Raw genomic sequence first — 21557 nt, forward strand, 5'->3', positions numbered from 1 at the left:
TCAGCAGACCGAGTAACCCCTTGCTGGAGCCAGTGACCTTGGGTTCTAGCTGATGGGCTTTTGCTATAGCCAGATGAGCCCGCGCTTAAGCTGGCGACCTCGAGGTCTCGAACCTGGGTCCTCTGCATCCCCGTCTGAGGCTCTATCCACTGCGCCACCGCCTGGTCAGGCTTTTTTTTTTTTACAATGACAGAGAGAGAGTCAGAGAGAGTGATAGATAGGGACAGACAGACAGGAACAGAGAGAGATGAGAAGCATCAATCATCAGTTTTTCATTGCTACACCTTAGTTGTTCATTGATTGCTTTCTCATATGTGCCTTGACCGCAGGCCTTCAGCAGACCGAGGAACCCCTTGCTCAAGCCAGCGACCTTGGGTCCAAGCTGGTGAGCTTTTTTTTTTTTTTTTCTCAAGCCAGATGAGCCCGCACTCAAGCTGGCAACCTTGGGGTCTCGAACCTGGGTCCTCCGCATCCCAGTCTGATGCTCTATCCACTGCGCCACTGCCTGGTCAAGCTATTTTAATTTTTGTTAATGTTAATGTAAGAATTATATAATGAAAATATAGCATTCATATTAAGTATGACATCTGCAAGCTCTTCTCTTTTTTGCAATAATACGTTTGTATTTTATTTTTAAAATTTTTTTAAATGTATTTATTTTAGAGGAGAGAGAGAGAGAGAGAGAGAGAGAGAGAGAGAAGGGGGGGAGGAGCAGGAAGTATCAACTCCCACATGTGCCTTGACCAGACAAGTGCATGATTTCCAACCGGCGGCCTCAGCGTTCCAGGCCAATGCTTTATCCACTGCGCCACCACGGGTCAGGCTGCAGGCTCTCCTCTTTTAAAATGAAGACTTATACCTTCTATTTCATGAGAATTTATTCACATCATATGTAATTGATTTTTTTTCTTATCTAAGTGATAATTTCATTTTTATCTAAGTGATTAATTAGAAGACATGGAGAATAAGATACTTCTTGCCATACATGTGTTTTGTTTGTTTGGGGTTTTTTTTTGGTTCTGAATGCTTAAAAAACTAACCAGTCACAAGCTAGTTACAGAGCACCAGCGGTAGGAGGAGTTGTAGGAGGGGCTAGATGAGATGGTTAGGACCCAGAGTTCACCCTCACAGCAGCCACTTCCAAAGGAATGCTTAAAATAAGTACAAAAATGACCATAATATAAGTTAGAATATCATCACTAAACTGAAAAAAAAAACCCACCAAAAACTCAAGAAAACTACTGCCCAATTTTTGTTGAAAGAAGGGTAAAACATTTTCTTATTTAGCTTGGTTTTCTGTAAAAACTTCTGTTATTGTTAGTTACACTTAAGCATTTTTAAATTAAAATTAAGTAAGATAAAAGTAATGTGTAGGAATATATTTATAGGAAAACAAACATTGCCAACACATTTTCTTTCATCATCTTTATTCTTTGATGTACTAGTGGTTTTGCTCTTTTTATCTAACGTCTAAGCTTTTTACCTTGCAGTGTGATGGACAGTATATTCCTCTCCCCAGTCTGCAAGGAATAGCAGTATTGAATATTCCCAGTTATGCTGGAGGCACTAACTTTTGGGGTGGAACTAAAGAGGATGATGTAAGTATTTCCTTGTTCTTTCCAAATTCTGACGGCTTCCCACATTCCTTGGCTTTTGGTTCCTTCCTACCTTCAGAGACAAGGGCAGCTTGTGTCTTTCTCATGTCGCATCATTCTGATCTCCTCTTCTGCCTCCCTCTTCTACTTTTAACGACCTTTGTGATTATATTGGGTCCCCCGCATCATCCAGGATAACCTCCCCATCTCAAGATCCCTAATTTAATTACATCTGCAATATCTCTTTTGCCATGTGAGATAACATTTGCAGGGTCTAAGGATTTGGACGTGGACATTTTGGGGGTGGGAAAGGAACATTACCTACCAAAATACCTTTCTGTACTTTTAGTTTTCTAAATGTATGTAATATTACTATTTTTCTTTTAAAGAAATGTCAAAAAGGCCCTGGCGGGTTGGCTCAGTGGTAGAGCATCGGCCTGGTGTGCAGAGGTCCGGGGTTTGATTCCCGGCCAGGGCACACAGGAGAAGCGCCCATCTGCTTCTCCACCCCTCCCCCTTCCTCTCTGTCTCTCTCTTCCCCTCCCGCAGCCGAGGCTCCATTGGAGCAAAGATGGCCCGGGCGCTGGGATGGCTCCTTGGCCTCTGCCCCAGGCGCTAGAGTGGCTCTGGTTGCGACAGAGCGACGCCCCGGAGGGGCAGAGCATCGCCCCCCGGTGGGTAGAGCATCGCCCCTGGTGGGCGTGCCGGGTGGATCCCGGTCGGGCGCATGCGGAAGTCTGTCTGACTGTCTCGCCCCGTTTCCAGCTTCAGAAAAATACAAAAAAAAAAGGAAAAAGAAAAAAAAGAAATGTCAAAAGGTTTCATTTGACAGTTGACTGAGGGCTATTTTAGTTTTCTTTTTATAGTTTCCTATATAAAAAAAACCCCTATAACCAAACAAAGGTTATTTTTCTAAAAATAAAATAATTTTTAGTGAGGGCACAACTATTGAAGTATGTATAACATAAAATAGAGAAGTGTTATCACAATCTTTGTTTGCAGATACATTAAATGATGGGCCCTTTGATTTGAGGCTTAGGATGTAATAGTTTCACTGACCCATTTTCTCAGAGCTCTTAAGTAAGTAGGTGGGAATTAAAGAATGAAATAAATTGGAAAGCATTTGTAATTTTTATGATATGAATATATTCTAATCCTATTGATCTATAAAAAACTAATATCAGCAATCAATTTTTTGTCAGCTTTCACTACTCTTAAATATTTTAAGGGGAAGAAATCAGTGAGATTAAGATTAAATGAATAAAGCTAACAATTTTTCAGCACCTATTAGTTAGTCATACAATGTTCTGAGTGCTACACATTTATTATTTAATATTTACAGTTTTCACCTAAATTTTATAAATGAAGAAACTGACACTAAGTTTACCCTGTTAATAAGTAGCAGAGACAGGGTTTAAAACTAGGCAGTCTGGTAACAGAAATAAGGAATGTTAATGTTTGTAAATTTGCTCCTGATATTTTCAGTGAGAGTTTTAATCAGGATACTACTTTATACTGAGTAATTTTTTTCAAGGCATAATTATTTATGATATAGTGAAAGTAAAAACAGCAAAGTAATGCAGGCGAAATATAAAATTTTAGGTTAAATCAATATTTTGAAAATGCAGTTGACATCAAAGCAAAGTAAGCCTCTATAGGATTTTTATTCCCTGAGGTTTCTATGTCCATACTCTCCAATGCCCTAAAAAGTTGTCATATTAAAATATAAAGCACATATACACATTGCTTGTAGCACCTTGAACGATTACCTGTAGAACGTACCAAGTAAGTGAAATCATAATCTGCATGTTCATTAGCTTTAACCTATGAAATCTCTCTCACCTTTCGGGTTGTTAGTTTTCTTAAGATTGCATGCATAGTTTTGTCAAGACATCTATCTGAGTTACGTTTGAACAGGTATTTTTTTTTTTTTTTTTTTTTTTTCTTTTTTTTCATTTTTCTGAAGCTGGAAACAGGGAGAGACAGTCAGACAGACTCCCGCATGCGCCCGACCGGGATCCACCCGGCACGCCCACCAGGGGGCGACGCTCTGCCCACCAGGGGGCGATGCTCTGCCCATCCTGGGCGTCGCCATATTGCGACCAGAGCCACTCTAGCGCCTGGGGCAGAGGCCACAGAGCCATCCCCAGCGCCCGGGCCATCTTTGCTCCAATGGAGCCTCGGCTGCGGGAGGGGAAGAGAGAGACAGAGAGGAAAGCGCGGCGGAGGGGTGGAGAAGCAAATGGGCGCTTCTCCTGTGTGCCCTGGCTGAACAGGTATTTAATACATTTTATACAAAGATGAATTATGAGGGGCCTGAGAATTATGTCATATGAGTCTTAAAACCTGTTTTTATTATGTTTGTTGTAAGCCATCTTCAGTGATATTTTGTCCTTGGGTTATCATTTCCTATTAATATTTACTTTTCTGCTATTTTTAGTATTTAAATATGTATACTGCACTGTTTGCATTGCTTGATGCGCCATTTCACTTGACCCTTAATTTTATTACTGGCGGTGTAATATAGGTTTTCCTTTCAGATATTTGCTGCACCATCATTTGATGACAAGGTCCTGGAAGTTGTTGCAATATTTGATAGTGTGCAAATGGCAGTTTCAAGGGTCATTAAACTACAGCATCATCGAATTGCCCAGGTTTGCTTTTCTAATCAAACCTAATTTCACTGCTTGGGACACTGGGGAAGCTACACTGTACATTTGTCTATAAAATACTGGCTTTCGTGGCGTGTCAGTGATTACTGTGTCATCATAAGTGGAAAAGGTCAAGCCTGAATGTGGATTGAGTGTCAGTTTTTTAGGATGATTTGTACTCTAAAAAAAAACAACTTGTTTTGTTTCAGTGCCGTACAGTAAAAATCACTATATTTGGTGACGAGGGAGTCCCAGTGCAGGTGGATGGCGAAGCATGGGTCCAGCCTCCAGGGATTATCAAAATTGTGCACAAAAACAGAGCTCAGATGCTAACAAGGGACAGGGTATGTAACCAAAAATATTTTCTAGATTTTTATTCAGCCTTCTAAAAAAGAAATCTTAAATTGTCATAAAAAAAGTAGAAATCAAGGAAAAAGATTTAAATTGTCTTTTAAATCTGACATTTAAGTCATTTGGTTTTAAATGCTAACAAATATTTATTTAATTTTTTAAAAAATTAATAGACCCTTTTTTTAGGTTTATAGAAAAATTGAACATAAAATACAGAGAATTTTAATTCTGTTCCCACATATCTCATCACCTCAACAAGCACAATTCCCCTATTATTAGCATCTTGTATTAGTATATTTATTATAATTAATGAGCCAATATTGATACATTGTTATTAGTTCAAGTGTACTGTTTATGCTGTACATCCTAGGGGTTCTGACAAATGTCCCACCCCCTGCATGCACTGTCACAGGATGACACAGAGCAGTGTCGCTGCCCTGAACACTTCCTGCGCTCCACCTGTCCACCCCTCCCTCTCTCACCCCAGCCCCGCACCGCTGATCCTTGCACTCTCTCCACAGTTCCGCCTTTTCCAGAATATGCATTTTAAATTAAAGTCACACATAACAAATAAGACTGCCAATGTCCATCCTATCTATTATGCATATAATAGTAAAGATTGAGGTTGTCTTTTTTTTAACATTTTTATAATATATATATATGGGATATGTATATACTGTATTTTTCGCTCCATAAGACACACTTTTTTCCCCCCAAAAGTGGAGAGGGAGATGCCTATGTGTCTTATCGAGCAAAAGTATGGTATTTTATTAAATATTTTAACACACCTTTTAGTTCAGAATATTTTTTTTCTTATTTTCCTCCTTAAAACCCTAGGTGTGTCTTATGGTCAGGTATGTCCTATGAAGTGAAAAATATGGTGTGTGTGTGTGTGTGTGTGTTTGTATAATATATATATGTATATCATTGATTACTTTTTATTTATTTTGCTATGCTGGAAAACTTTAAAGTATGTTTTGTACTTATGATTTATTTAATGTTATGTTAGGAAAAAAGCAATAGGAGTTTTAAAGTCATGCATATAATATCTCAATACTCATTTATTTGGGCCTCAGAGCTCTGAACTAAGAATTTATTGTAATATTAATTTTAAACAGGCTTTCGAAAGCACCCTGAAATCTTGGGAAGATAAACAAAAGTGTGATTCCGGTAAAGCAGTGCTTCGAACCCAGCTGTACATCCAGCATGCCGTTGACCTGGCGACGGAGGAGGTGTCGCAGATGCAGCTGTGCTCCCAGGCTGCAGAGGAGCTCATCACAAGGTACTGAGGGCGGGCGGTCCTGCCGCTGGGGCTACGAGACGGCTGGGCTTGGCCAGTGTCGCGTTACTCGCGTTAGTACATCACTTCAGTAGTTTGGGGTTATCTAAAAGAGATGCACCTGCTCTCCTCCTTCATCTGCTGCCTCATACTTGCTGTCCCCCTCCAACACATATGTATTTAACCTGTGTTCTCAGATCTTAGATTTCTTGAAACACAGTGGGGAGCTTGCCTAATATACCCTACCACACAGTTTATAAACAATAACACATTTCCCCAGTTTATATGCAGTCTGTACTGACTTATATATTGCCTTATAAATAATTAATCAAATGTTAATGGAATGTAGAGGGAAATATAAACATTGCTCCCAAAGAGAGTCAGCATGTTGGGGCGGGCAAGAGTCTAAGAATTAATTTCCAGCAGACATATCAGAGTTTGGGTGACCACACAAAAATTAATTTTAGTAGACAGAAAGGGAAGAGAGAAAACTAACAAGTTCCATGAGGTAAAACATAAAAAATCACTATGACCAGGAGCAACTAACCCTCAGAGGGGAGGAGGCACCATGGACAAGTGGGGATATTTACGAGCCGAGCCCCTTACCAGGTCACCGTTAAATGAAGTGAATGTTAAATGAGACCCACCAGGTACAGTGAGTGTTAACACCTCGTGCCTGACAGTTTGTGTTCTCTGAATGCTAGCTGTACTCGCACCTCCATCTGGTCACCGATTAAAATGTTGAAAAAGAAAAGAAAAACAATGCTCAGAGGTCCTAGGGGCTTGCTCCCTGTCCCTCCCTCCTACCCACTCTCTGCTTACCCCTCTTGTTCCTTATTTTTCTTTAAATATTTGTTAGATACCTAGAATGTACTAGATGTTAAAATATTTTTTTTTAAAGATACACAATCTGTACTGCTGGAGACCAACATTTAAAATAAGAATAAAGTATGATAACTGCCAGATATTGAGTAGTTTAGAAGAAACACAGGGAAAATGAATTTTAGTCAGCTAAACTCACATAACTGCATTATTGTACGTCTTAGCTTCTTATCCACAGAAATAGTAGTTTTAAAGTAAGTGCATTTCTATAGATACTAGACAACGTCTATAACTATAAAACACTCCAATTTACAGTGTTTTACCCCTGATTTATTGAGGTATAATTGACATAAAAATTCTATCTATTTAAGTTGTACAATAAAATGATTTGATATTTATATATACTATTAGATGGTTACCACCATCAAGCTAATAAACACAGTCTGGGAAACAGTATGGAGGGTCCTCAAAAAATTAAAAATAGAACTGCATCATTTTCTGGAAGCCAAAATGTGCTCCCTTGAAACCAAAATATGCTTCCTATGTGTTGTCATCCTGTCAGCCAACCAGATAACCCCATTAAGAAAAGAAGTCCAGCTTGGCTAGACTTGGTTCTGGTCAGCCTAATTTGGTTCCCCATCTATATATTTAACTTTTGCAAAGGATGCAAGTCAGGCTCACTTGTCAGTTTTCAGAACTTATTCATTCAATAGTCAACAAATATTTTGAGCCTCTCCTGTGTGCTAGTGACCAGTTCAGTCACTGGGAGTACCATGGTGACTGTTGCCGTCCCTCTTTAGTTTGCCAGAAGAGTAGAAGGGAGAAGTGTGGCTGAAGTGTTGTCACACGTCACTTAGTAGGTGCTGTGGTCGCACAGAGGAGGCCAGAGGCTGTGAGGGAGGCCTGGAGGAAGTGACTTCTCAGTCAAGTGTTGAAAGAATAATAAGAGAAGGAGCAAGCTAGGCATGGTAGCCAGGCTGGGCAAAGGCCCAGAGTGGTGTGAGTACATGCTTCTCTCGGGAAATCTCAGGGAGTTTGGGGTGACTGCAGTGATGGCATAGTGGGGGAGTTAGAAAGAAGAAGAAAGATTTAAAATATGTTAGGACCTAAAACTGGTGTGTGAGTGTGAAGTGGGAGACAGGATAACCCTAAAGTTTCTAGTGATAAAGCCATAGTATTCAGGAAGAGGAGGAGATTTTAAGATAGAAAATGATGGGTGGCTTCTATGTGAGACTTAGGGAATTTTAATTACAGTTAAAATATCTCGGAGGTGATTCAGCTGGCAGTTGGAAATGTTCATCTGAAGTTGATTTACTCTTTCTCTTTCTTTGAAAATTAGAATAATCCCTCTCTGTTCTGATAACCTGTTCTTCATGATTTCTCAAGGTTAGTGGTAAGAGTCCTAAGGTGACATTTGCAAGTTCCTTTAGGCTTTGGATATCAATTGTATGATCCTTAAGAAGTATATTCTTCCCTTTATACTTGATTCAACTATGTAGGACTTCTGTCTCTTCTTTTGTTCTGTCCCTTTCAGATTGAAGATTATTCTCCTTGAAGATGTGAGAAGCAGATTGGGTTTGGATAGTCTTGCCTTCTTGCTCATCTGCCAACCTTACATCATTTTCTAGCCGTTGGTGGAATTTTTCCTCTAGTCTCATCTTTGGCCTTAGCACCCTCCAGGATTTTGTCTTTCTAGGGCTGTTCTTGAAGGTTGCCATTCCAAAGGACTGTGGCATGACCGTCTTTGGAGCGGGATAGACATAGATTCAGATCCTGGCTCTGTCTCTTACTGGCTTTGTATACAGACTAAATCTCTGTGACTCAGTGTCCTCATGTATAAAGTGGAGGAAATTAATCACAGCTACCTTTTAAGTTGTGAATATTAAATTAAATACAATATATAAAGAAGTTAGCATATAGATAATAAATAGGGCAATGTTCTTGCTCCAATCTGTTGTATTTGTTCCCAGTTGAAGTTTCAGTGAATAAAAGTTTCTACTCTGTACATTTTGTAGACTCCTCTCACTTTCCAGTGATACTGCAAAATGAAGTGTTACTATATTTTGTTTTTCCAAGTAGCACCGTAATGTATTTATCTCTGGCCCTGATTGGATGGCTCAGTTGGTTAAAGCATCGTATGGAAGTGTGAGGTTACTGGTTCGATCCCTAGTCAGGGCACATATAGGAACAGATTGATATTCCTTTCTCTGACTCTTTTCTTTTTCTCTATCACTCCCTCTCCCTTCCTCTCTCACTAATATCAATACATAAAAATTTATGTATATATTTCTCTCTGATTCAGGCCTAACTTTTATATAAAACTTTTTGGTTTAGTATTCTTTGTTGCAGTGGAATTTGAATTTTGTAGATCTACCCTGTGCCATTTATAATTGAACAGTAATTTTTTTTTTTTTTAATTTTTCTGAAGCTGGAAACGGGGAGAGACAGTCAGACAGACTCCCGCATGCGCCCGACCGGGATCCACCCGGCACACCCACCAGGGGGCGACGCTCTGCCCACCAGGGGGCAATGCTCTGCTCCTCCAGAGCGTCACCCTGTTGCGACCAGAACCACTCTAGCGCCTGGGGCAGAGGCCAAGGAGCCATCCCCAGCGCCCGGGCCATCTTTGCTCTAATGGAGCCTCGCTGCGGGAGGGGAAGAGAGAGACAGAGAGGAAGGAGAGGGGAAGGGGTGGAAAAGCAGATGGGCGCTTCTCCTGTGTGCCCTGGCCGGGAATCAAACCCGGGACTTCTGCACACCAGGCCGACGCTCCACCGCTGAGCTAACTGGCCAGGGCCGAACAGTCATTTTTAAAAAAATTTCCCTTAATGACATCTTTATACTTGTTTTATTCTACAACTTCTATGCTTCAGAAAAATTAGCAGTTGCTCAAGGAGTGTTTTGTTCATTCGTTTTGTTTTTGCTTTCAGAATCTGTGATGCGGCCACGATCCACTGTCTTCTGGAGCAAGAGCTGGCCCACGCTGTGAACGCCTGCTCCCACGCACTGAATAAAGCCAACCCCCAGTTCCCAGAGGTGAGGAGCTAATGGTAAATTCTCATTCCACAGATTCTTTTTGGTGTTACATATATATTTAGCTACTGTAAAATGTGCCATGGCCTCTGAAAGAACATAATGTAGTCTTTATGAATCTTTGCCAGAAGCTTATGGTAAATTTGTGGCCAAATTTTTCTTCCATTTTCCTGTTCCTGCCATTTGTCCTGTCCTGCTCTTACATCCTCCTCATGTTTTCTGTTTTACTTTCCAGCACGTGTCGCCTCACTATCTTCTTTTTACTTTTTCTCCCTCTAACTACTACCATCCCTCCTTCTTCTTTTACTGCCTCCATTGCACCGAGATACAGATCAGACCGAGATAGCATGCATTTTATTAAAGATGTTCATTCATTCTTTGAAGTTGTGCACTGAAATTCTTTTCACTCCTTTTTGTTTTCCTAAATTAATGACTCTAGTAAATATTTATAATGTGGAAATTAAAATGTTATAACTTCTGTCATTTTCACCAATTTCTTAAATGTAAAAATTAATACTAGAATGGATATAACTCCCTTGAAATGTGATACATGGTGAAAGGCTATAATGTATAGAAAATGGATAGCATTATGATATTATTTTAATTACTCAGTCTTTTTATTTTAATGATTCAATCAGTCCTTCGGGCTAAAGTCTGAAAAGTAATCTGGTTGGAACTACTGAGAGTGTAAGCCATGGATAGAACTAATTAGGATCAGATCATGCCTCTTCTACATGGTTTTCTTTGACTTCCCTTTTTATGGGAATATGGATACATTGCTGCAGCATATATGTGTTTGTATTAAGGAGATGTGGTCCTGAGTGTGTTCACTATTGTCAGTGCATACAAGGATTAGAACAGTAATTATGCTAATAAACATGAATGTGAAATTGTACAGTTATAAAAGAATTTGGAGAGTTTTTTAAACATATTTGTGGTGTGAATTTAAATTGGAAGAATGCTGATGATCAAATCACAATTTAATACAGAACTACTTGTCTTTGATTTTTTTTTTCTAGAGTCTTACCAGAGACACTGCCACTGAAATAGCCATCAATGTGAAGGCACTATATAATGAAACAGAATCTTTACTAGTTGGCAGAGTTCCTTTGGTAAGAAAAAGAAGTGACTGATCACATAAGAATGATGATAAATGTATGGGTCTTACCTTCATTAGGGAGCATGCATTTATCAGATTCTAATGCCAAAGCAACCCTCTGGTCTCCATCCTTAGAGTTTCCTTTTTATGTAGCTTTTGCCTTCAAGAAAAGATATGGCTAAACCTGGGAGCTATGAATCAGGTAAACAAGAGACTTCCCCTCACATATGCTAACATGTTCTTATGTGATCCTGCTCTCCCCACTCAGTCTTGAGAGACTTGAGTTTTATAAAGTCGGGTAGACGTTCCCCGGGTATCATTAACTCATTATCGCAGAAAGGTGGAGGAAATCACAGGTTTGTTCTCAAAATTAACATTAAAATATGATTGGAATAGTTTTCTGTATTTGCTGAAAAGACAACACTTTCTAGACGCAATGTTTCAAAAACTAAATCTCAATAAGTAGCCATCTTCCTAGATTAACTCAGATTGATGCTGGACATCAATTTAGGCCAAGTCTGGATCTGATCACGGCCCATGGACCTCAAGCAGAAATGCTAGAAGACTGAAGATGTCCTATTTGGTTTGCCCAGAGTCCCTGCCTTGGTAGCCTTTATTCCCTCACCGTTTTCAAGTGTTCTAGTATGGTGGGTCTTTTCGCCCCCTAGTGTTCGATTGTGGGTTATTCACACACGCTGTTGTACTGGAGAAAGCTTAATTCTTCTTCCATATAACAATTCTGATTAATTGATAGATGATGATCTTAAAACAATTCTCTTGACTGTAACTTATCAGTTTCTTTGGAAAATATACACTTAAATGAAAGTATAGTAAAAGTTATAGTATCTGGCACAGTGGGAAAATGGGGGGGGGTGTCACATAGTTTAGTTGACTAATAAGTGACTGTAGTTAGAATTTCTGTTTAATTGGGGTCCAGAATAGCCCGCCCTCTGAACATCCTTTACTCTGAGGAGAGAAGCTAAAAGGCCTCATGAAGCCCATTGCTCTCTACAGCTTCCTTAAAGCAAGAGGTGGCTATTTCTGCTATGGCCATCACAAAAAATTTTCAGGAAGAAACACTGTTATATCTTTTTTTTTTAAACCAGTGGGAATCTTCTTAGCTATTCTTGGTACTTATATTATAAACCAGAATCTTCTTGCTGATCTATAAAATTAGTCCTATAGGAAATCCAGTGAGCTGTGACTTTGGTCCCAATTTTTGGATGGAGGACTTTTTTTGCTGTTATTTGAAGTACATTTAAGGGGCTTCAGTTTTGGGTCGACAAGAATTAGAAGCCTAACTTATTTTGAGTGTTATTTGGTTAATATTTATCAATTATATTATTTTAGTATAGAAGGACACCCTCCACACACACACTTTGAATTTTTCTGTCATTGTCAAAAATGGATGTTTGGTTTAAAATGTATACCACTGCATTTCACCAGATTTACCTTTGACATTATTGATATCACAATAAAAGGACAACCATATTAGAACGCAACTAAGATTTATACTTTATTTTGATTCTAGAAAGAATACAGAGTCACCAAGTTATCAATTTGTAAAGACATAATTTTTAGACTATAAGCAAAGTGATAAGTTTTTTATGACACGCTGGAGAATCTCCATATTTTTATTAATGACTAGAAAAGGTTGATACCTAAGAACAGTGTCCATAATAAATAACAGTAACACTCTCTCTGAACTTTTAGTTTAAAATTCTGTGAACCTTTATATAATACTCTAAAATTTTTAAGTAGAATCAGTATGAAAGTACTTATTAGCTTTATTTTACCTTTGTTCAGTTATTGAATTTGTAAGTGCTTTCTAATAACTGCTTTGAGTGGGTGGTTAATAGGTGACTGGTTGTTCTTTTTGAAGTTTTCAAATCCTCATCCAGATAACAAGCCATTTAGCTTTTTACTTTGCCCTGATTTTTACAACAGCTCTTCATCACAGTGTTTTCTGAGATTTGTGTGTGTGGAGGGGGAGGTTTTTAAATTTATTCTTTTCATTCTCCAGGAGATTTTTGTGCCAAGCAGTTCTTTTAATATGGTGTATTTTTTTTTTACCAATTTTAAACATGCTATAGTTTGTTCATACAGTAATCTATGTAAACCAGAAGGATTTTTTTGCCACAAATAAGTAAAGTAATGAGATTACTCACTAAAGCAAAAATCACACTAGATACTTACATCATGGTGAGTAAGGATAAATCTATCCAGATTTTTTCAATGAAACCAAGATGAAATCATTTGTTCCTTTTAGTATTCCTTTGTATTAAAAACTACAACAACCACCACCACCTAACCTAATAAGATATGAGAATGTTCAGTGTCAAATAAAATAATTTATTCTATCTGAGGTTGGACACTGAGCCTTGTTCTGTTTTGTTTTGAATCTGCTAATAAATACACAGCAGTTGGAATCTCCCCATGAAGAGCGGGTATCCAGTGCCTTACACTCTGTGGAGGTGGAGTTACAGAAATTAACAGAGATTCCTTGGCTTTATTATATCCTACACCCAAATGAAGATGAGGTATGTGAAGTTCAGCCTCCCCTCTTCCTTCCTTCCTTCCTTCTTTCTTTCTTTTCTTCCTTCTTTCCTTCCTTCTTCCCTCCCTCTCTCCCTCCCTCCCTCCCTCCCTTCCTTCCTTCTTTCTCTCTTTCTCTTTCTTTTTCATATATATATGTGTATATATATATATATATATACATTTATATATATATGTATAGAGACAGACAGGTGGGGTGAAGAGAAATGAGAAGCATCAACTGGTAGTTACCACACTTTAGTTGGTTTATTGACTGCTCCTTATCTCTGCCTTGCGGTGGGGGGTGGGGGGCTCAAGCTGAGCCAGTGGCCCCTTGCTCAAGCCAGTGACCTTGGGATCATGTCGGTGATCCCACGCTCAAGCCAGATGAGCCTGCGCTTTAAGCCAGCGACCTCAGCATTTTGAACCAGGGCCCTCAGCATTCTGGGTCGATGCTTTATCCACAGTGCCACAATCAATCAGGCTGGTTCTTTATAAATGTAGACTTTATGATGATAGAATTTGAAATCTTCTTTTGTAAAAGATATTCAGGGGAAAATAAATTCTGAACAGTACTTTCAGATGTACCGTTCATGAACAAACAAGCAAAGGCTTTTTTGTGAAGCAAGGTAACTGATGCAAATCCGTACATTTTCAGTGGTATATAATGTCATGAACTTTTTTGAAAAAGTTATCTCTTCAACAGTATTTTGTGTTTATAACCTATTCCTGTGTTATCGCTAATATTAGTGGGGGTTTTCCTTCTTTTACTATCCTGAGAAAATTCTTGTCTTGCTCCCTTCGAACAGGAGCCTCCTATGGATTGCGCCAAGAGAAACAGAAGCACAGTATTTCGTATAGTGCCAAAATTTAAGAAGGAAAAGGTTCAGAAGCAGAAGACAAGTTCACCGCCCGGTAGGTGGTCCACAGTGGGAGGGAAAGTATAACTTTATGGCAAGATAACTTATTAAAGTGATAACACTGAGGCGATTAAATGTTCTAGGTAGTAGCAATCATTGTACAACATGAATGTATTAAATGCCACCGTAGAATGTTTAAAATGGTGAGTTTTATATAATGTTTATTTTACCATAATAAGATGTTATATTGTAATAACATATGCCCAAATATTAGTAGGAATCAGTAGTTACGAAACACAAGAAAACGAGGTGGTTGCTAATTGGCTCCTACTCGGTGGCTGTCACATGCACCCGTTTAGATGGTCCCTGTCTTGTTCTAGAGCAATTCAAGGCATTGGCGTGTAACTTCTTTTTCTTTTTCAAAGTTCAAAATCTAGATCATTTTGATCAATGGAACATAAAAACTTTTATAGAAACTTTCATGTATTTCTTTAGCTTGCTAAATATATTTTCTACTTGAAGTTTTCTATTCTCTCTCTCCTGTTTTAAGAACTAACTATACCATTGCAGCCCCTCAGTAGTGGCTGTCTGCTGTGACATTTGCATTCTCAAGGAAAGATTAAATTCTTCAAAGTTAATCTAGTTTCCTTCCCACCTTTCCCTAGAGATTCAAGTTCATGCTGTAGTAGTGCTATATATAGCTCCTTCAAGTTCTGTGTTTATGATGGGAGGTCCCTCTCACAATCCAATCAGTTTCTACTTTTTCTGAGTTAGCTATCCCCTTTTCAAAAGTGATATATAACCTGATTTTTAGAGCAGCTGTTGAAGGGTGTTTTAAAACCAAATATGGCAAATAAGTAGGCTTCTCTTAAGCGAATCAATGTTGAATAAAATGTATAAAAGAATAATTATACATTCTAAAAAATAACAATCCAAATAACCTTAGAGAGTAGTGGCGACCATTTTTAGATGATATTAAATCAATTTAACAGGACGTTTATTTTGATAAATATCAGTAGGAATAAAATCAATAAAGGCAGCACTTGAAGTTAGCAAGACCTGAAGCAGAAGTTTGTGTAAAATTAGGTACCTTATGTTAGATTTTAAATTTTAATTAATATTTGTAGCTAATGAGACTATAACCAGTTTCATAATGCTCTTAAATAAGTCAATCCGAACTTATTTAGACCTTGCACTGCTGATCCTAATCATAAGAAGTACACCTTTCATACATACTCTGCACTTTGGCAGCTTTCAGGAGGAAATTGAGCTAAAGTTAAGGACACAGGTACACTGCAGTGAATGTCATGTAATCCTTGTTGACTTGCATGGGAAAAAATGGAATTGTAGTTTTGTTGAAACACCTTTGATCTTTCCCTTCGCTAGCACTGTCGCTATACTCTGTTTGCATCTTCCTTGGCCAACCTTTGCTTTGTGATGCATTGAGCATGTAGAAATTAAGGGGGTTTTGCTCTTAACTTTGGTAGTTCAGAAATGGGGCACAGAGGAAGTTGCTGCTTGGCTGGATCTGATCAATTTGGGAGAGTACAAAGAAATCTTCATTCGTCATGACATCAGAGGGGCTGAACTTTTGCAACTGGAAAGGCAAGATCTTAAGGTATTTCCTTTGTGCTACTCTTTGCTCTCGAAATTTTTTTTTTCTTGCAAAATGGAATCCTTTCTCGTATGCCTCTTGTTACGACGTGCTTATAGCTTGGCTTATGTTATGCAAATGTGCAGTAATCTCATATGCATTGTCCTGTGGTCTGAATTCTTTGTATGCTTTTTAAACAAGAATGTCAGCAATATTTCCCTATTAGAATCATTCTCTGGCTATTATAGCTAAAGCTTAGCATGACTTCAGTAATTTTTCTCTGCATCTATTGGTATGGCTGTCCCTATGTGCTAATATTTTCAAATGGATGATGTTTCCACCTGCTCTTTCTACTGAATTAGCATGAAAGGTGATACTTATTGCTCAAAATGACTAAAAAACACTAATATAAGGTTAACAACTAAAAATTAATTCAAAATACCAATAACAAAGCCTTCTAACCTATGGAACTAGATGAGAGACTTACAGCAGTCCTGTGGTTTTTGCTGCATTTCCAAATTGACCTTTCAGATCGATGTCAGAGGAACTGGACCAATAAATTCAAATTTCCTTTCCATGACTTATTGCTAAACTTGTGTCATTCTCTAAAATAAATGTGTTATTTTCTATAGTAACTGAGGTAAAAATGATGCCTTTCTTTTGCTGGAAAGCAGCTCAGAGCCTATCTGTCATTTTTGGTGGAGAATGAAAATCATTCATTCATGGTGTTCAGCAGTTCCCTTTAGTTCCTTTTGGGGGACATTCGACAGTAGAAATGGCCAAAGTGGCCTGTTCAGTCCGAGTTAAAAGTAGGATTTGTCGTGTTGTATTTTCTCTCCAAGCGCTGCCATTTAAAAATTCTAAGAAGCTTAATAAACAAGTGACAAAAGCCTTCCACATTGTTGGAGTGACCCCTTTCCTGTAGACCAGCCTCTAAAATGCTGCACACAGGAAATTCCTGACAAATTCGTGAACTGTCCGTGCCTATCAGTGTGCTAGCAGACATTTTGAATAGGTAAAGGATAAGGTATACCTCTTTAAAATGCAGTTATGCCATTTTAGCACATCAAAAACCAATACCATGTATACCTAAACATTTTTAGCCCAGAATAATAATAAAATAATAGACTAATTACCTGAGTTGAGAGTCCCAAATCTAGAACACAGCAAAAGATACTATATTAGAGTTCACAAAGGAAAGCTTGACTTGAAATGAATGCACAAAAAATATATATGTAGGGGTTTATGTCCAACAGACTTGTGTAGCTCCTGCTATCCTCAGCAGGCAGCAATATTAATTGAATAGCTACTAATTAATATATGATGCTGCTTCCTTTCGTGTGTCTGCCCTCTGGAGGCTTGCATCTAATTTGCCATGAATAAGCATGCGTTCACGGAAAAGACCGTGTGTATGTTTGTACGTGTCTACATACAAATATATAAACATGCAAATACATACAGTGAGCGACGCAAATATTTGCAGAATGAAGAAAACTATATATTCACATACTAAGTCAAAGTTAGAGTGGTAAGACTGGGCTGGAAAGAAAGAATAAGAGTAAAACGTAGATGGTGAAGAATTACTTTAGTAAACTTTCTCTTCAGCTTTCCTGGGCTTATGGTTCTGTTTTGTTTTTACTTTTAATACAAATAACATTATTTCCCTTAAAACTTTTTTTTTTTTAGAAATTTGTATTGATAGTCCTTTTTAATTCTTTTGGTTCTGAAACAGGCTATAGGGAAGTGGGAAAAGAAAAACAGCTTTACAGAAAGAGCCTCTGTAGAACAAAGCCAGGAAAGCAGAGCATGAGTTCCCACTGGTCTCTATGGTGGTAGCCGTCCGGAGGGGCAGACAGCAGAAGGATGTCTCTAAATGTGAAGGATTACCTGCACTGTTTGAATATATTTTATCAGTGGTCCTCAAGTTTATATTCCCAGCCCTGAGCTCATATGTAAACTTTAGGATGATATCACTAATTCTACTGGATAGGTGGCTGTCACACAGGGATGACCATCTTAATATGTCCAGAACCAAACTTTTGATCGCCTACCAGTCCCATTCGGCCCCTTCTCCAGCGCTCTACAGCTTAGTAATCACCTGTCTCTCCCTCCAGACACTTGAGCCCCAGAAACCTAAGGTCACACTTAGCACCTTCCTCTTCCTTATTCTTCTCCCCCTACCTTATGAAGCCTTTCACAAAATCAGGTTACTTCCTCCTCTACATGCCCAGCCCCATGGCACTGGACCCTGCTTGTGTGGGGTGGCGGCTGCCACTGGCCCTTCACTGCTCCCCCTGCTCTCTCCACCCCGTTATCCACACTGTGTGGGGTGGCGGCTGCCCCACTGGCCCCTCACTGCTCCCCCTGCTCTCTCCACCCCGTTATCCACACTGTGTGGGGTGGCGGCTGCCCCACTGGCCCTTCACTGCTCCCCCTGCTCTCTCCACCCCGTTATCCACATTGCAACCACAGTGATCATTTTAACATCAGGCATATCACCTTTTGCTTAAAAAACCTTCCAGTGGCTTCTTGTTTCTGTTTGAATAAAGACACATCTTTGTGAGGGCAGCAGATTCTGCCTCTTTATTCAGCCTGCGATGGAATCACCGGCCCCTGGCTGGGCTATCCCTTATTTACCCTGGCCTTGTTTCAGTGGCTTTAAAAAAAATCAGCTCTCACCTTAGGAGTGTACCTCTGATGGTATGATTGTCCCCGTGCCCCTCAGCTATCTAAGCCCTGCCTAGACCTTGGCTCATGTGTTACTTCCTTATCACCAAAACAACTAGAGATAACAACCTGACAGTCTAAAAGGGGCAAAGGGAGAACTAATGTGCTTTAATAGACACACTGATTACATTATTTTTTCTCCTGTAAGACAGTAGGGAAAACTGATGGACACCAAAGAAAACTAAGTAAAGACACGGTAGTTTTGTTTGGTTAGTTTTTGGTTTTGCTTGTTTGTTTGTCTGTTTATTTAATTTGGGGGGGGGGGGATTGTGTTTGTGTCTAGAAGTATAACTGGATATCTACAAAGCATGCCTTTGCAAATTTAGGCCTATTCATCTAAAAAGAGCAAAAGTTAATAATAAATATAAAAAAATAAAGAAACATATAACTAATGTCAAGACATAACTTTATCACAGCCTAACTCCTAGAAGTATTGAACTCAAACTAAAGAAAATATAGTTAAGAATTTAGTGATTTAGTGTAACTGTGGGAAACATTCATCTCATTACACTACAATAGTAATTTTGAGTAGAGTCTGTTCTTCCTAAAGATTCATTGTATTCTTTTTTTATTATTATTATTTTATTGGTTTTAGAGAGAGCAAAGCAGGCAGGAACACTGATATGTTCCTGTATGTGCCCTGACCAGGGATTGAACCAGCAACTGCTGAGTTTCAGGTCGATGCTTTAACCAACTGAACTACCCAGCCAAGGTTCAAAGTGTATTCTTGAGAATACAATGTACATATGCCCTAAAATAAAATATTTAGTGATAAATATATATTTTTTTCAAAATGTAATATATTTTAAATTTTTTTGTTGCTATTTATATTCAACATTATTTTGCATTAGTTTCAGGTGTCCATACAGCTTGGTGGTCAGTCATACACTTCTCCAAGAGCTCTCCTTGGTATTTCCAGTACCCATCTGGCATCCCACATAGTTATACATGCATAGTAGCACTGACTGTATTCCCGGGCTGTACTTTACATCCCCATGCCTAGTCTGTAGCTGCCAATGTGCACATCCTGATCCCCTCACCTTTCTCCCCATCTCTCCAACCCCTGTCCCCTCTGGCAGCCGTTGGTCTGTTCTCTGTGTCTATGAGTCTGTTTCAGTTTTGTTTGTTCATTTTGGTCTTTAGATTCCACATGTAAGTGAAATCATACGGTACTTGGCTTTCTCTGCCTGGCTTATTTCACTTAGTGTAATGCCCTCCAGGTCTGTCTATGCTGTTGCAAATGGTAAGATTTTATTCTTTATGGCCGAGTAATACTCCTTTGTATAAAAAGCATTAAACGTTCCACTCAAATAAAAAATTCCAAACGTTTACAACTGTAAGCGTCTTTACATTTCAAATTTAGGCAGCAGGCACTGGTTTTGTACCTTCCTGTAGGATTTTGCCTTGCTTTTTTTTATTTTAGCACACACTGAGGAAATACACAGTTGCCTTAAGACCGATTGTGGATGACCTGGTGCTTGCTGTATGAGAACATATTTTTCAGGGTCAGTTAAATCTTGTAAAATTTTTACCCTGAAATCATCTGAGGCTTTAAAAGAGCACTGGCTGTGGTGAGACTACTTTCCAGAAGGATTCAGAGTCCTCAGCAGCACTGCCGCTATAGAATTCTTGGCTCATAAAGCACATGAGAGAAACTGCGTGTGTGTGTTCACATGTGTGAGCGCACGGTGTGTGTAAAACAGTTTTATCTATTTCATTTAAAAGTTTAAAAGTAAATAATGCTCTTAGTCTGCAAAACAGAGGAGATGTTTGGAATTTTTGTCTTCTCAGAAAAATAATCTTGCGGTTCCTTATCCTATTTGTAGGCTGCTTTGGAAGTACTTATTTCACTAATACTCAAATATTTTATACTCTCTGTTGTATAAGTTATTCCACTTCACATATGAGGCCCCTCACACTTAAAGAAGCTGCCGTGTTTGGAGACCTTTGCCTTTCCCCTTTCCTTTAGTTTTCTAGAGAGTGACGGCTGTGGCTGTCTTAGATGGGTTTTGTCATCCCTGCACCTGGGATTTATTTGCCAGGTGCCTGTTGTGTGCCACACACTCTGATCATCATCCATTTCTGAAGGTTAACTATTGAATTCTTGGTTCTGTATTGAAAGTTAGTTCTTTAAGAAACAGGGTTCTAAGGGAAAGGAGCCAAAAAGAATTTGAAGAAAAACATCAACCCACAGATACCTATGTGTAAGAAATTTTTTACACTTCAGTATTGCGTTTATTTTATCAAGAAAACATGGAGTTGCCTTAAGACTAATTGTGGATGCCCAGATGTCACACGTCACTTTTCTCAAATCCCAAAAGGACCTGTCTTTCTTTCTTTTTTTTTTACTGAGCAAGAGAGGAAGGAAATGAAGGAAGGAAGGAAGGGAGGGAGGGAGGGAGGGAGGGAGGGAGGGAGGGAGGGAGGGAGGGAGGGAGGAAGGAAGAGGAAGGAAGGAAGGAAGGAAGGAGGGAGGGAGGGAGGGAGGGAGGGAGGAAAGAAAGATGAGAAGCATCAATTTATTGTTGCAGCACTTGAATTGTTCATTGATTGCTTTCTCATATGTGCCTTGACGGAGGGGTGGGGGCTCCAGCAGAGCCTGTGACCCCTTGCTCAAGCCAGCGACCTTTGGGCTCAAGCCAGTGACCATGGGATTATGTCAATGATCCCACACTCAAGCCAGTGACCTCAGGGTTTCAAACCTGGGTTCTCAGCTTCCCAGGTCAATGCTCTGTTCACTGTGCCACTACCTGGTCGGACGGGACCTGTATTTCTTTTTTTTATTTTTATTTTTTTATTTTATTGAGAGGAAGGGAGACAGACTCGCACATGTGCCCCAACCAGCATCCACTTGGCAAGCCCAGTAGGGGTTTATGCTCTGCCTATCTGAGGCATTGCTCCGTTGCAGCTGAAGCCATTTTTTAGCACCTGAGGCAAAGGCAGTGGATCCATCCTCAGTGCCTGGGGCCAACTGACTCCAACCAAGCCATAGCTGTAGGAGGGGAGGAGAA

General features: G+C 39.3%; 1 protein-coding gene across 5 annotated transcripts in view; it reads left to right on the forward strand.

The window, feature by feature from the left end:
• Positions 1 to 21557, forward strand: part of DGKH (diacylglycerol kinase eta) — a 220665-nt gene that overhangs the window by 190570 nt on the left and 8538 nt on the right. For 3 of the 5 annotated variants that reach the window (XM_066380833.1, XM_066380834.1, XM_066380836.1), the window contains exons 22-30: positions 1491 to 1598; positions 4136 to 4249; positions 4456 to 4590; positions 5716 to 5879; positions 9629 to 9734; positions 10751 to 10843; positions 13251 to 13370; positions 14175 to 14280; positions 15713 to 15843. In XM_066380833.1, coding sequence (XP_066236930.1) covers positions 1491 to 1598; positions 4136 to 4249; positions 4456 to 4590; positions 5716 to 5879; positions 9629 to 9734; positions 10751 to 10843; positions 13251 to 13370; positions 14175 to 14280; positions 15713 to 15843 — 1077 coding nt within the window. The remainder of the gene's footprint in view (positions 1 to 1490; positions 1599 to 4135; positions 4250 to 4455; positions 4591 to 5715; positions 5880 to 9628; positions 9735 to 10750; positions 10844 to 13250; positions 13371 to 14174; positions 14281 to 15712; positions 15844 to 21557) is intronic. The other 2 variants (XM_066380838.1, XM_066380837.1) reach the window with 2 other exon arrangements.

This window comes from Saccopteryx leptura, chromosome 4 (genome assembly GCF_036850995.1).
Source record: "Saccopteryx leptura isolate mSacLep1 chromosome 4, mSacLep1_pri_phased_curated, whole genome shotgun sequence".
NCBI lineage: Eukaryota > Metazoa > Chordata > Mammalia > Chiroptera > Emballonuridae > Saccopteryx > Saccopteryx leptura.